We start from the raw sequence: 16,495 nt of genomic DNA, 5'->3' as shown, positions 1-16,495 counted from the left end.
TGAGAGGCTGAAAAACAGAGACAGACAGATATTCAGAGAGCTCCCATCTACTGTTTCCTCCCCCAAGTGTCTGCAATGGCTAGAGCTGAGCCTCAGCCAAAGCCAGGAACCAGAACTCAATCAAAATCTTCCCTGTGGGTGGCAGGCACCCAATCACTTGAGCCATCATGTGCTGCCTCCCAGGGTCTGCAATAGCAGGAAGCTGGAATAAAAAATGGAACTGGGACACCAGCCCAGGCATCAGATGTGGAACACAGGCACCTTACCCACTAGGCCAAATGCCTGCCCCCCAAACCTCCTTCCTGCAGTTTATACCCAATGAACTACTAATTACTGAGCACTTACTATGTGCCAAGAAATTATGACATTATCTCACTTGATGCTCTCTAAAACCCTCTAAGGTATACATTCTTATTATTCCCATCTTATAGGTAAGGAAACTGAGGACTAGGGATTGTATAATTTGCCGATGATTACACAGCTGAGAGAGAACCCATCTGGAAACCAAACCTAGGCAGGCTCAAGTTCTTAACCAGTGTAATTTTGATTGTTTTCCCTTATAGGTCTTTTAGGGAATATGTATTTTCTGAAATAATTAAAATATAAGATAATAGTAAGTGCAATGGGAAGTAAGTAAAAAAATACATTTATTGCTACCCACAAAATCTGCTCTGAGCTTCTTATAAGACTGACTTTTCAAAATAGCAATAGTAAATAAATAAAGTAACAATAGATGTAGATCTATTATGAAGAATATCAATTAATTCTTCAAGCAGAGGCACTGGTAATACATATTTAAAAATTATACGGAAGGGGACAGCGCTATGGCATAGTAGGTAAATCTGCCGCCTGCAGTGCCGGCATTCCATATGGGTGCTGGTTTGAGTCCTGGCTGCTTCACTTTTTTTTTTTTTTTTTTTTTTTTGACAGGCAGAGTGGACAGTGAGAGAGAGACAGAGAGAAAGGTCTTCCTTTTGCTGTTGGTTCACCCTCCAATGGCCGCTGCGGCCAGCGCGCTGATCGATGGCAGGAGCCAGGTGCTTTTCCTGGTCTCCCATGCAGGTGCAGGGCCCAACGACTTGGGCCATCCTCCACTGCACTCCCAGGCCACAGCAGAGAGCTGGCCTGGAAGAAGGGCAACTGGGACAGAATCCAGCGCCCCGACTGGGACTAGAACCCAGTGTGCCGGCGCCGCAAGGTGAAGGATTAGCCTATTGAGCCACAGCGCCGGCCTTATTTTTTTTTTATTTTTTATTTTTTATTTTTTGGCTGCTTCACTTTTGATCCAGCTCTGTTATAGCCTGGGAAAGCAGTAGAAGATGGCCCAAGTCCTTGGGCTCCTGCACTCGTGTGGGAAGACCTGGAGGAAGATCCTAGCTCCTGGCTCCAGATTGGCACAGCTCCAGCCATTGCGGCCAATTGGAGAGTGAACCAGCAGATGGAAGACCTTTCTCTCTGCCTCTCCTTCTCTCTCTGTGTAACTCTCAAATAAATAAATAAATATTTTTTAAAAATTTTACTGAAGCACAAGTTGAAGCAATGTGACTTAAGCATTTGACATTCCAGTGCAATTATCAGACAGAAAAAAATTCAGTTCCAACCGAAGTATAATACTTGTCATGTCTCTGAAACTCAAAGCCATGAATGATGAACAATCTAGCTGACAGCAGCACCTGTTATCCACAGAAGAGACTGTGGCCAGCGCCGCGGCTCACTAGGCTAATCCTCTGCCTTGTGGCGCCGGCACACCAGGTTCTAGTCCCGGTCGGGGCGCCGGATTCTGTCCCGGTTGCCCCTCTTCCAGGCCAGCTCTCTGCTGTGGCCAGGGAGTGCAGTGGAGGATGGCCCAGGTGCTTGGGCCCTGCACCCCATGGGAGACCAGAAGTACCTGGCTCCTGCCATCGGATCAGCGCGGTACGCCGGCCGCAGCGTGCCGGCTGCGGTGGCCATTGGAGGGTGAACCAACGGCAAAAGGAAGACCTTTCTCTCTGTCTCTCTCTCTCTCACTGTCCACTCTGCCGGCCAAAAAAAAAAAAAAAAAAAAGAGAGACTGTGCAAGGAGCAGGGAGAAGTGGGTGACTGGCTCCCTCATGTAGCAGCCTTGTTGAGTTGGGACTGTAAGCTCCATGAGAGCACTCTGCTATGGTCACTATTGTGTCCTCAGCTCCAGGAGAAGTCCCAGGCAGCGAGAGAGCCCCAACCAACAGACACTGCAATCCTCTGGGCTCTCTACTGCATGAAAGAAAAAAGAGCTGAAGGTGTAAGTGTTCAGAATTCTGGCTTCAGTGATGTGAAACACCTCATGGCCTAGACGAGGCAATGCTTTCCTGCTTCTACCAATCGCAACCTGGCAGTCATGCCATGGAGCAGAAGATGCTGACCCGCCCTCTGGGGCACTGATCTGCATTTGCCAACACTGCTCTGATTCCTCTGCTTGACAATGGCAGCAAGGAGACACCTGCTCTGTGTGCAGAATCCTGCCACTCTTTCATTTTCCCTTCCATTATGAATTTGCATGACAACTATATTGAGAGCTTTATTTTCCATCAGGTCCCCTCGGGTGCAACTGAGGCAACCTCAGGACAGCCCAGCTCCTTGAAAGACCAAGTGCAAGAGAATAATAGTATCAGAGGAATAACTTATTGATCAAGTGATTCATCATGTGAGTCATTCTTAGCTATAAAAGAAAAGGGAAGCCTATATACATAATCAGAACGAATGCCCTCCAAGGTATAAGGCTTTTTTTTTTAACATAAATGTTCCATATACAAACATGTCATGTAACCATGGTGCTTTGGTGCTCATCCAGGATGTGGTTTTCAACCTCCTTTCCTGTAGCCAGAGCCGTTACGGTCCAGCTGATTCATTCCATTTCACCTCAGAATTTTCTATTCTTATTTTTAAAGATAGTATTTTTCCCTCCATAAAAATGTAGCTTAACGTTATTAACCATGTACACATTGTTTCAAGTCCTTACTATCTTAAAGCATAAATCCCAACCTTTCTTCTCTTGTGTGTTTCACTCCCCTTTCTGCTTTCAATGATCATAAGATAGTTTTAGTATTTTACTGTTCGATTTTAGCAGAAACATGGATTAGAGAGCTGTTTACCTCTAAAGGTGGCTGGCAGAAGAAGGTCTCTCGCAAGAGTGTTTGCAGGGCTATGCCGATGGGGAATGGCAAGGCCAATGGGTGAGTCTGCACCCAGGGTTACACACCACCTAGAGCCACTCTCTCTGGCCCTGCTCACTAAGGACTTTGGAGCGAGTGTCAGACCCAGGGCAGGGTTTATCATTGTACTTAGAGAACCAATTCTAGGGGCCGGTGCTGTGGCACAGTGGGTTAAAGCCCCAGCCTGCAGTGCCAGCATGCCATATGCGTGCCAGTTCAAGGCACTGGTTTGAGTCCCAGCTGCTCATCTTCTGATCCAGCTCCCTGCTAATGTTCCTGGGAAAAGCAGCAGAGGACAGCCCAAGTCCTTGAGCCCCTGCACCCAAGTGGGAGACCTGGAGGAAGTTCCTGGCTCCTGGATTAGGACTGGCTTAGCTCCAGCCATTGTAGCCATCTGGGGAGTGAACCAGCAATGGAAGATCTCTCTCTGTCTCTACCTCTCTAACTCTTTTTCAAAAAACAGACAAACAAAAAAGAAAATACTCTAAATGAAGAATCCCATCATAGTCAAAAAGGCAAAATTTAAAACTAGTTTATTTTATGTATTTGAAAGGCAGAGTGACAGAGAAGAGACATAGCTTTTCCAACTGCTAGTTCATTCCTCAAATGCTTGCAAGAGCCAGGTGTAAGCCAAGCCAAAATCAGGAAGCCAGACCTCAATCTGGTTCTCCAATGTGGGTGGCAGGGATCCATGTACTTTCGCTATTACTTGCTGCTTCCTGCTTCCCAGGGGGTGTATTAGCTAGAAGTTGGAATTGGAAATGGAGCCAGGAACTGAACCCAGGTATTTTGATATGGGATGTGGGCATTCCCAGTGGTGTGCTAACTGCAGTGTCAAATGCCCAACTGTTTGCCTACATTAAAAATGTGTACACACATTGGCTGGCGCCGCAGCTCACTAGGCTATTCCTCCGCCTGTGGTGCCGGCACACCGGGTTCTAGTCCCGGTCAGGGCGCCGGATTCTGTCCCGGTTGCCCCTCTTCCAGGCCAGCTCTCTGCTGTGGTCAGGGAGTGCAGTGGAGGATGGCCCAAATGCTTGGGCCCTGCACCCCATGGGAGACCAGGATAAGTACCTGGCTCCTGCCATCGATCAGCGCGGTGCGCCATCTGCAGCATGCCGGCCGCAGTGGCCATTGGAGGGTGAACCAACGGCAAAAGGAAGACCTTTCTCTCTGTCTCTCTCTCTCACTGTCCACTCTGCCTGTCAAAAAAATAAATAAATAAATAAATATTTTAAAAAAATGTGTACACACAATCATCACATCTAACATTTACAAGTAGAGTTATATTAAAAAAAAAAAAACACTAAACAACAAAAATAAGAGCAAGCACACACCCTTCCTGTCATTTGATTTATCAGATTTATGAGAGAAGCCACTACAGGTAGATAAGCAGAAATGCACAGGGTTAGCAAGTGGTCTTTGCCTACCACAAATTCTGCAATCCAGAGCACACAAAACAAGAGAAAATTTTACTTTTCTTTATATTCTTTCTCCTATTTAGAATATTTCTACCTATATTGGTCCTTTAAGTGATTCTCAACCTGAGCCAGACGATAAAGTACCCAGGGAACTTAAAAACACTGATGCTTGGTCCCCATGCTCAGGGATTCTGATGCAACTGCTCTAAGCTGTGCCAGGTTGCAGATGTGTTTTACAGGTCCCAGGTGATGCCAAGATACAGTCAGAACTAGGGTCCCTCTCCACGTCTTCCCAGCTCCTCTGTCCGGCCCTTACCTCTGATCATAGCAGGCATCCTTTTATCATCTTTTTTGCTAACTATTTTTTTTCTTAGAATGTTTATGATTATTTTGGTTTTCTTCCTTTCTCTTCTGAATGCCTCCCACCATGTGAAGCCAGTCTGTCATCTGTTCTCCCAAATAGATTACACAGCTTTTCATTCCCCAACCAGTCCCTATTCATCTGCTCCTTACATCTCCCACAGGGTCTCCATTGAGCCAAGCATGTATGACAGCAATGATAGCATTTCTTTACACAGGATCTATGGCACAATCCAATGTTGACCCAAATGAGGTAGCATTATTATCCCAATTTTGCAAAAGGGGAAACCAAAACATTCAGAGAAATTAGCTAACTTGTTAGTCTCAAGCTACACCTCACTCAGGTCCATCTGAATCCAAGTTCATTTGTCACTCTTACAAAAACAGCAACAATAAACATGTGAACAACTGGCTTTAAAAATAAGTTGACTTTGGGACCGGTGCTATGGCGCAGCAGGTTAACGCCCTGGCCTGAAACGCCAGCATCCCAAATGGGTGCCGGTTTGAGACCCAGCTGCTCCACTTCCAATCCAGCTCTCTGCTATGGCCTGGGAAAGCAGTAGAAGATGGCCCAGGTCCTTGGGCCCCTGCACCCTTGTGGGATACCTGGAGGAAGCTCCTGGCTCCTGGCTTCAAATAGGCCCAGCTCCAGCTGTTGCGGCCATCTGGGGAGTGAACCAGCAGATAGAAGACCTCTCTCTCTCTGCCTCTCCTTCTCTCTCTGTGTAACTCTGCCTTTCAAATAAATAAATAAATCTTAAAAAAATAAGTTGACTTTGATTATGTATTTTAAAAATATGACCGATTTGTGTTAGCAAGTATACTTGTTTAAAATGGTGACTACATAAATAAAAGTAAGAAACAAAGGCCAAATTGTGCTTGAACTTTTTTTTTTTCAATTTATGATTCCTTTTGGGGAGACCTGACTCAAGGAGATGACTCAAGGACAAGGACAGCTGCTGCATTTTGATAGTACAACACACCAGGAACGTAAGGATTAGGAGATGGAATGTTCTATGCAGACCATCTATTGAAATAAAATACAAAAAAAGAATAGATTCCAGGCCTCCTGCTTCCTCACACATCTGCTCTTCTGACAGAGGAACAGGGCCAAGAGACTATGCTGTAGCTGAGTAGAGATTTGGGAGAGAGATTCAGAAACCTAACTTGGAGCAACCAATAGTAACGTATTCTAAAGGATACTCATGTACAAATAGGGTGAGGGGTAAAGGATGACAGGTAAGAACACATGACTGATTCTTGTGTTACATTTTCGCTACTTCATTGATATCTTCTCTTAGAAAATACATAGCTAAGCCACGTGTTAACCCACCATCCAGTTAAGGAAGAAACTCATCAAAAAATTCACTTTTGTCAAAACTTACTGAAGAGACAACAAACTATCGTAAGAATACCTGCAAACATTAAGCATTTTTTAACTTTGTAACTTTACATTAAAAAAAAGCATTTCAGTAAAACAACAACAACAAAACCACAATGCTCCTGTGGTGATAAGGAAGAGGTGAAAGATCGTTAGCTAAACTTCCCTAAAGTCTCTTCAAAATCCAGTCCACACTACTTCCAAGACAGCCACTGCACTCTTGACTCACAAAAAAGCAAACATCCCACCTTATCTAAAATTTAAACATGTAGCTAGTCACTTTTAAACTGCATTTTCATATTTCGGAACAAAGTTTCAGTTATAAATGTTTTAAAAGGTTTTGTTTTCAATGAAATACTTATTAGTACCCAATGAAACCAAGAAGCACACCTAGTTGATGCAGATTTAAATCTCATCTGACACAGCTGAACACATGGACATTATGCACTCCTTGTGCTTTTATTGTCATCTGTAACTCTGAAACAGATAGGAAACGTACAAGTAACAATGGCAAGCTAGCCAGCCACGGAAGTCATAAATAGATTTTTCTGAATAAATGTCATTGCAAGTTACTTCTTGCAGTAAAAGGTGCTACGTATTGTTTGTACTGCTGTTTCAGTAATGATACAACACAGAAATTATCCTTCAGAAATAACCACAAATCACTCCAGTAAAACATACCTTTAAAAGCTACAGTTACACGGCGAGTAAATTGTTACAGGAGGCAAAATGGCGGTTACCGGAAACAGAGGGGAAGGTTACAAAATTTCTAAGAGCAGAAGTGGTTTTGAAGTAATATGCAGAAACAAAAAGTATTCTAACCTCCTCAAGATAACCGCTAGAACGAGCCAGAAAGTGCCGCTGTGCTGGGCGTGAGGAAGTGAGCAGAGGGAGGGCTGGGGCTCGCTCACAGCGGAAGTCAGGACTCAACTGCTGGTTTTATAAACCATCTCATCCAAGTCAGATTGATCTCACCTCAAATCATATGACACATACATGCACACTCAATAATTAGTGCCAATATAAAAACAAATGCAGGCAATCTTCAACCTAAAAAGGAGGAAGATGTCTTAAAAATGAAGGCTTGTGCTGGCACCTAACTGTGTGGCTGCAGGACAAAACCATACTGACAAGGGGAACAAGGGGACAGGGGCTGTCGGGGTGGGGATGAGGGTCTGGGGCTGGCAGAGTAGAGCCACTGCGAAAGGTGGCTATCTTAAGAAGGGGACTTCTTAAGATAAAGGGAGTTTTTATGTCTTGATTGAGCAGAGGACAGAAGACTACAGATTAACCAAATGCATCAAATTGTATACCTAAAATGGGTAAATTTTACCATATTTAATTTATACTTGCAAGAAAATGACTTTACAGGACAAAGATTTTTAACTTGGATTTTCAGATTGTTTTTTAAAGATTTATTTATTTGAAAGACATATTCAGAGAGAGAGAGAGAGAGAGAGAGAGAGAGACAGAGAGAGAGCGCTTCGATCTTCCATTTGTTGATTTACTCCCCAAATGGCTGCAACGGCTGGTGCTGGGCCAGGCTGAAGCCAGGCACTTGTAACTCCATTTGGGTCTTTCATGTGGGTGGCAGGGGCCCAAGTACTTCAGCCTCTTCTGCTGCTTTCCCAGTAGCATTAGCAGGAAGCTAGACTGGAAGTGGAGTGGCCAGGATTCAAACCAACACTCATATGGGATAATGGCCATTGCAGGTGGCAATTTAACCTGCTACACCACTACACTGGCCCTAGCTTTTCAGATTTTGGAATAGAAATTTTTCCAACAATGAATGCTACTAATAGTGGAAAGTTTCCAAGCTAGTCCCTCCCCCCTATATATGAACTACAATTTAGGGGGAAGTGAGCAGCTTAGAAACCAGCTAAGTCCAGAGATGTCAGAACTTCAGCCCTGAGAGGTCCTGTCTGCACCCTAAGCCCTGGTCAAAGAAAGCAGAGACAGAAAAATTGTAAAAAAGCAGGCAAGGAGTTATAAACTGGTATTGGAGAGCCTCAGGTAGGAGGGAGAAGACCTAAGACAAATCAGGAAGCAAGCACACAGGCCAGGCATCTGTGTACCTGACCAGTTGCTAAAAAGTGCTGTAACACATACTTACTAGTTGAAGAGAAGGGAAGCCAGAGGTGCTTATGCTCTGTCGATGGTACTGGCCAAGGTTTGGTGGAAGGGTAAACTGTTTCCTTATTTCTGCTGAAGAATACCTGGGATTAAAATAGAAAATAATCGACATGAATTTAAAAAAAAATTTTGTAAAAAAATCATTGCAATTATAGATGCAGTCTCTGATGTCAAGTATTAAACCAATTTCTTGGCTGGACAGTGGTAGAACTGACTAAAACGCTCCCAGTAGCCTTCAGTGGCCATGTAATCTGACTCCTGCTCAACACTGGACAGAGGATGGCAGGAGAATGAAGTCTGAGGCCGAGAAAGAGATCCCAGGCCAGTCCAGGGCACTGGCCCTCTGTGAGGACATCTGGTCTGTGACAAGAGTCCTTTAAGTCCTGAGCTGCCATTTCGATCCATCCTCTCCCATTTCAAGCAGCTGAGCCCATCTGGCTGCTCTAACAGAGAATGCCACAGTACTGATACACGAACACTACACTTTCCTGTGGGCATCACAGGTGCTACCCAGAATTCCCAAGGACTGTGTTTTTTCCAACTGAACTAGTAGAATGATTCCTTCTATCACCATGTTGACACTGCTGAGTTCTCGGCCAACATGCTGGTAGCCAAGAACCACACTTATGCGAGCAAGTTGTTTTCCACTGTTACTCACACCTGTTGTCATGACCCTACTAGCCAATGACCCTGGCTCAGTAACAGGCTGACTACTGGGCACTCATCTGTTAGCCACTGGTTTGGAACTCACAACACATTTTCCTATTACATCATTATGTTCATGGTTGGACTCGGAGGCCCATTTACAAAAATATATTTAGCCACAATAAGGCCACAGCATATAACACCAATACCACTAGTGCATAGAATCAGACTAACAGAGATTACCAAAGATCAAATGGAGTCATATATCTGAAACATGTTGCGTGTCTAACAACAAGTTCTTAGATAAATTTCAAACATAATTTTATGTATTTTTAAGATCTATTTATTTATTTGAAAAGCAGAGTGACAGAGAGAAAGAGAGAGTAACAGAGAGACAGACAGACAGAATCTTCCATCTTCTGGTTCACTCCCCAGATGCCTGCAGCAGTCGAAACTGGGCCAGGGCAAAGCCAAGAGCCAGGAACTCTATCTGGATTTCCTACATGTATAACAGGAACCCAAGTATCTGGACCATCATCTACTGCCTGCCAGGGTGTGCATCAGCGGGAAGTTGAATCAGAAGTGGAGGTGGAGGGCCCAGCACTGTGACACAGCAGGTTAAGCTGAAGCCTGCAATGCTTCACCAGCATCACACGTGAGAGTGCCTGTTCAAGTTCTGGCTGCTCTGCTTCTGATCTAGCTCCTTGCTAAAGTGCCTGGAAAAACAGCAGAAGATGGTCTAAGTGCTTGGACCTCTGCTATTTTGTAGGGGACCAGGATAGAGTTCCAGGCTCCTGAACTCTTCAGCCTGGCCCAGCCCCAGCTGTTGAAGCCATTTGGAGAGTAAACCAGCAGATGGAAGACATCAGCTCTGTGTGTTTATGTGAGTGTGTATGTGGGTGTGTGTCCTCTCTCTATAACTCTACCTTTCAAATAAATAAATAAATCTTAAAAAACAAAAGAGGCAAGATTCAATCCCATTCACTCAAATAGAGGAGGCAGGCACCCCAAGTGGCAGCTTAATCTGCTGCACCACAACATCTACCCCTAAGCATAGTATTAAATATTATAAATAAAATTATAGTACTAAATATAACTATATATACAGATTCTTACATTTTCTCCTTGGTAATGTGTGCTATGGCATAATTATGAAATACTCTGCCTGATGAGTTTTCTAACATGGTTGTTTCGACTCCCATCCTGGGCCATTTGCTATACCTGGAGAGGCAGGAAACCTGGATTCTAGTCCCAACTCTGGTGCCCACTCTCTCTCCTCAAGAGCACCTCCCTTTGCTTTCAGGATGCCCAGACTCAAGCTGTGGACTGCAAAAGCAGAAATATAAATAAAAGAGTGGGCGCATGACCCAAGGTAGGACAGCTGTCTCTCCTACGCAGGGTGCTGAGCAATGACTGCATTGCAACCACGGAAGAAAATGGGGGAGACATAGCATGCTGTGGCAGCCCACCCAGGAGGATGCAGTGAAGCGTGAAGTCCCGGGGGAAGTCGTCACCGCCGGCAAGAAATGCATTGCCTAATTTCCTACAACCTTTTCTTTCTTTCTTTCTTTCTTTCTTTCTTTCTTTCTTTCTTTCTTTCTTTCTTTCTTTCTTTCTTTCTCTCTCTCTCTCTCTCTCTCTCTCTCTCTCTCTCTCTCTTCTCTCTCTCTCTCTCTTTCTTTCTTTCTTTCTCTCTCTCTCTCTCTCTCTCTCTCTCTCTCTCTCTCTCTTTCTTTCTTTTAAATACAAGAAAATACTAGGATAAGAAGTATTCTATTGGGGCCGGCGCCGTGGCACAGTGGGTTAATCCTCCACCTGTGGCACCGGCATCCCATTTGGGCACTGGTTCAAGTCCTGGCTGCTCCACTTCCCATCCAGCTCTCTGCTATGTCCTGGGAAAGCAGTCAAAGATGGTCCAAGTGCTTGGGCCCCTGCACCTGCGTGGGAGACCTGGAAGAAGCTCCTGGCTCCTGGCTTCGGATCAGTGCAGCTCGGACCATTGCGGCCAATGGGGAGTGAACCATTGGATGGAAGACCTCTCTCTCTCTCTCTCTCTCTCTCTCTCTGCTTCTCCTTTCTCTGTGTAACTCTGACTTTCAAATAAATAAATAATAATTTTTTTAAAAAAAGAAGTATTCTATTAGTCCTCAAGGAAAAGTGACTCAAACAACAAGGACATACCAGTTCACAACTCCAGGATGGCTATAAGGAAAGAGATGGGCCATAGCAAGTGTTGGCAGGGCTGTGGAGACCCTGGAGCACTCACATGTTGTTGGCATGAATGTAAAACAGTGTACTCAATCTGGAAAGCAATTGCATCTGCAAAATCTAAGCCCGGGGAGATCTCATGTCCCAGCAGCTCCACTCTTAGAGACCTAGGAGCAGTGAAAACTCCAGCACAAAAACTGAACCCTGAGTGATCATGGCAGCACTATTCACAACAGCCAAACAGTGGAAGAGCCCAGATACCATCGACTGAGGAGCAAATGAAGAAAAAACGTATCAAACAACGGATTACTGCTCAGCAACAGGAAGGAATGAAGCACCAGCACACACAACAGGGACGAGCCTGGAAAGCAACCTGAGGGAAACAACATAAACCAAAAGACCACACCTGATACAGCTCCTTACATGAAATGCCCAGGACGGGACGCTACGGAAACTGAGTGCAGAGTACTGGTTGCCTAGGGTCAGGGGATTACAGTAGAGAAACAGGAAGTGACTACTGATGGGCACAGGTTTCTTCTTAGGGTGATGAAAATGTTCTAAACTTGATTACGCTGATGGATACACAACCCTGAATGTATTAAAAATCGCCAAATTGTACACATTAAGTGAATAAAATGTGTCATTTGTGAATTATATCTAAACAAGATAGATGGGTTTTTTTTAAAATTCATTTTATTTGAAAGGCAGAAATATATATATATATATATACACATACACACACACACACACACACATACATAGAGAGAAAGAGATGGAGAGAGACAGAGATATTGTCCATTCTCTGGTCAGTCAAGGCTGAGCCAGGCCAAAGCTAGGGACCCAGACCTAAACCTGCCTCCTCGGGTGCCCATTAGCAGAAATCTGGATCAGAAGTGGAGTAGCTAGGACTCAGATATGGCAATCAGATATGGGATGTGGGCATCCCAAGCAGTATATAACCACTGCACTTAATGGCCTGCCTCAAGATAGACAGACATTATGCTGACAACTAGGAATGGAGGAAAACCTTCCAATTTCATCTCCAAGTATTTGATAAATGATTTTAATTACAAGTTTGACAGTTTCTAAAAAATCAGCAGATTGAACCACTGTGTGAAACAAAAAGCCCACTTGCATAGACAACAACGTATCTTGCATTTGGCAACACAGGAACTCAAGCCAAAGCTAGGAGCATTTAGGAGAATCTGTTTACTTAAGCAGATGCTCACAAGGCACACAGGGCCAAGGCAACCAGGCAAAGGACGGATTCTGATCTCTCCTGACCTTCACGCTGACCTGTTCACAGACAAGAGCGACTTCCCTGAGACTCCTGTCCCCAGGTCCTTCCCCAACCCTCCTCATGGCCACCCTAAAGGCCATCCTGTCCTAAACCAGAACAGTCTGTCTGAAATGGGGAAACCAGAGAAGGATCACAAAAGGAAGTGGCCTTGGCAGCGGTTCAGAGGCAAAAGGGACAGGTTCCCGCTTTCATGCGCAGCAAAATCTGTTGAAGAGCCAGGATGTTTTTCATCAAGAATGTCTCCACTCTCCAGTCTTCTACATAGGAGTTTCCTATTCAGTTATACAACTGACCTCCCCTGAGACTTCACGCCTGACCCAACATCTACACAATCAGCCACACAAAAGGCAGTGAAGCCTGTCATATCAAAACTGTTGGTGCTGGAGTTGTGGTGTGGCATGTGGGGCAGCTGCCTGCAGTGCTGGCATCCCATATGACTGCTGGTTTGAGGCCTGGCTGATCTACTTCTGATCCAGCTCCCTGCTAATGCACCTGGGAAAGCAGTGGAAGATGGCTGAAGTGCCTGGGCCCCTACACCTACATGGGAGATCCAGATAGAGTTCCTGGGTCCTGGCTTTGGACCAGCCCAGCTCCAGCTGTTGTGGCCATCTGGGGAGTGAACCAGCAGATGGAAGACCTCTCTCTCTCTCTCTCTGCCTTTCAAAAAAATTAATTAAAAAAACCTTGTCAAATATGAAATAACTTGACTCCCTATATGAAAACAGTGAGTCATCCTATGTGGGAAAGAATCACTTTGTATCACTTAAAGAACTTCAAAATAAGCTATCTGTAGTGAGCCCCTGCACATAATCAGCTGGCAGAAATAAACTGGAATGACACAATTTCCTGTTGGTCATGCTGCAAGGACACTAGCATGTCGCAGACGCCTTGTGGGGTTATATATTTGCTCAGGGTCTCTGGAAAGTAACAATGTAATACGCATCAAGAATGCTAAAACTAGGCCGGTGCCGTGGCTCAATAGGCTAATCCTCCACCTAGCGGCACCGGCACACCAGGTTCTAGTCCCGGTCGGGGCACTGGATTCTGTCCCGGTTGCCCCTCTTCCAGGCCAGCTCTCTGCTGTGGCCAGGGAGTGCAGTGGAGGATGGCCCAAGTGCTTGGGCCCTGCACCCCATGGGAGACCAGGATAAGTACCTGGCTCCTGCCATCGGATCAGCGTGATGCGCTGGCCACAGCGCGCCAAGCCGTGGTGGCCATTGGAGGGTGAACCAACGGCAAAAGGAAGACCTTTCTCTCTGTCTCTCTCTCTCACTATCCACTCTGCCTGTCAAAAAAAAAAATAAGAAGAAGAAGAATGATAAAACCTTCCCACTATGGAGAGCAGAGCCCCCTGGAATTCATACCCATAAAAATATAATTTGAACAGAAAAGAGCATATGAACTCTGTATATAACAGCATGATAGCACATCACTGAAAACAACATAAGCATCCAACACCAGGGAGGACATTGAACAAATAAGGGCATAAAACACACAGGATATCATTTTACCATTTAAAATAACACAATGTTGACCTACAGAAATGTGCATACAAAACAAGCGACAAGTGAAAACAGTATAAGGAACTGAATATGAACACAAAACAATACACAAATGCTCCTCAACTTACAATGGGGCAACATCCTGACAAACCCATTGTGCCCTGGAAATACTGTAAGTCAGAAATGCCTTCGCCCCCTACCCCAACAGCTGGCTTGGCAACACAGTGCAGTGCAGGGCACTGAGCATCTCCCTCCTGATGGTGGGACTGTCTGGGCACAGTGCTCAGTGCTGCTACCCTGCACCGCAACTCAAGAGGGCACACCGCCAACCCATGGCCCAGGGAAGGATCCAAATGCAAAATCTGAGATGCGGTTGCTACTGGATGCATTTCATTTTTGCACCATTGCTAAATCCAAAATTCCTACATCAAACCATTTGTAAGTCATGGACCACATGTATATGGAAACATAGCACAAGGATCATAAATCTTTTCAAGGGAGTTTAATGATCACTTCATTCAACTTCCTTCTGCGAAATCACTTAAGTTTCTAATTTTAATAAATGGATACATATATCATGCAGATAGGATGTGCTACTTAGAATTTCTTAAAAGTTATGTAAACATCAGCTATTAAATCTACTTATATTTGGGGCCGGCATAAATGGATACATATATCATGCAGATAGGATGTGCTACTTAGAATTTCTTAAAAGTTATGTAAACATCAGCTATTAAATCTACTTATATTTGGGGCCGGCATTGTGGCATAGCAGATAAGGTTGTCACCCTCAACAGCAGCATTCCATACGGGCTCCACTTTGAGTCCTGGCTGTTCCACTTCTGATACAGTTCCTTGCTAATGGCCTAGGCAAAGCAGCAGATGATGGCCCAAGTCCTTGAGCCCCTGCCAGCCATATGGGAGACCCAGAAGAAGCTCCTGGTTCCTGGTTTCCATTTCGCCCAGTGCTAGCCAATGTGGCCATCTGGGGAATAAACCAGAGGATGGAAGATTTTCTCTTTCTCTTTCTCTTTCTCTTTCTCTTTCTCTTTCTCTTTCTCTTTCTCTTTCTCTTTCTCTTTCTCTTTCTCTTTCTCTCTCTCTCTCTGTCTCTCTCTCTCTCTCCCTCTCTCTTTCAAATAAGTAAATATTATTTAAAAATCTAAAAATCGGGAACTTCAGTCCCAAAAGAACATTTCGCACTCAGTGCTCAAATCAACCCTCTTCTTCTCTCCCCTGGTCCTCAGGAAAGAGACATCTGCCTACACAGCACCAGGATGAGAGCTCACACAGGCTCCTCCAGGTGGCCACACAGGAACTCCATGTGGGCTTTGTTCCCCTCTGTGTTTGATTCTCAGAGTGAATTTGATGAGCCTCAGAGGCTCAATTTACACTGTGATGATATTCCCTGAATGAGCTGAGATACCCTCTTCTAAAGAACTCCAGATGTTTTATAACGATTATCTTCTTCATTTCACAAGTCTTCCGGGAAGGCAGCCTTAGAGCTTATGAAAAAGGCCAGTGCCCATATTGGGGAGTCAGAATGGTGAGGAAGCATTGTTGGTAGGGGCGGACAGAGCCACTCTATGTTTTTAGTGAGATCAAGAGATAACTGTGACTGAGCCGGCGCCGTGGCTCAATAGGCTAATCCTCCACCTTGCGGCGCCGGCACACCGGGTTCTAGTCCCGGTTGGGGCGCCGGATTCTGTCCCGGTTGCCCCTCTTCCAGGCCAGCTCTCTGCTATGGCCAGGGAGTGCAGTGGAGGATGGCCCAGGTGCTTGGGCCCTGCACCCCATGGGAGACCAGGAAATGCACCTGGCTCCTGGCTCCTGCCAGGATCAGCGCAGTGCGCCGGCTGCAGCGGCGGCCATTGGAGGGTGAACCAACGGCAAAAGGAAGACCTTTCTCTCTCTGTCTCTCTCTCTCACTGTCCACTCTGCCTGTCAAAAAAAAAAAAAAAAAAAAAAAAAGAGATAACTGTGATACCCAGCTGGACCAAGAATCAGTGGAACTAATAGTAACACAGAACTAGCCAAGTGTGATCTCAGCCACTTAACAAAAATGCAGATTCTAACACCCTACCCTAGGCCTGAATTACCATCTTTTGTGAGGTGGCCTGGAAAACTACATCTGAGGCCAGTAACTCCAGGTGATTTTCATGTGCAATAAAACACAACATTTACTGAAACTGCCAGACTGTGCGAGAGTGGTTGGTTCATTATTCATTCATCAAATGCTGATGGCACAAAAAAACGCCAGGCTCTCCGCATTTCACTAGGGATGGAGGCAGAAGATGCTGTTGCTGCTCCCGAGAAGTTTGGCACAGCGGATGAGTGGCAGGAGTGGATAATAATTAGAAGTACAACATGCTAAA

At 45.1% G+C, this 16,495-nt stretch overlaps 1 protein-coding gene across 3 annotated transcripts in view; it reads right to left on the bottom strand.

The window, feature by feature from the left end:
* Window positions 1-16,495, bottom strand: part of DOCK8 (dedicator of cytokinesis 8) — a 251,166-nt gene that overhangs the window by 187,742 nt on the left and 46,929 nt on the right. For 2 of the 3 annotated variants that reach the window (XM_008256091.4, XM_008256100.4), the window contains exon 2: window positions 8,446-8,548. In XM_008256091.4, coding sequence (XP_008254313.3) covers window positions 8,446-8,548 — 103 coding nt within the window. Of the gene's footprint in view, window positions 1-7,013; window positions 7,152-8,445; window positions 8,549-16,495 lie in introns of those variants that run through there. The other variant, XM_008256104.4, reaches the window with a different exon arrangement.

This window comes from Oryctolagus cuniculus, chromosome 1, assembly GCF_964237555.1.
Source record: "Oryctolagus cuniculus chromosome 1, mOryCun1.1, whole genome shotgun sequence".
Classification (NCBI taxonomy): domain Eukaryota; kingdom Metazoa; phylum Chordata; class Mammalia; order Lagomorpha; family Leporidae; genus Oryctolagus; species Oryctolagus cuniculus.
This window is presented reverse-complemented; position numbering and strand designations above follow the sequence as displayed.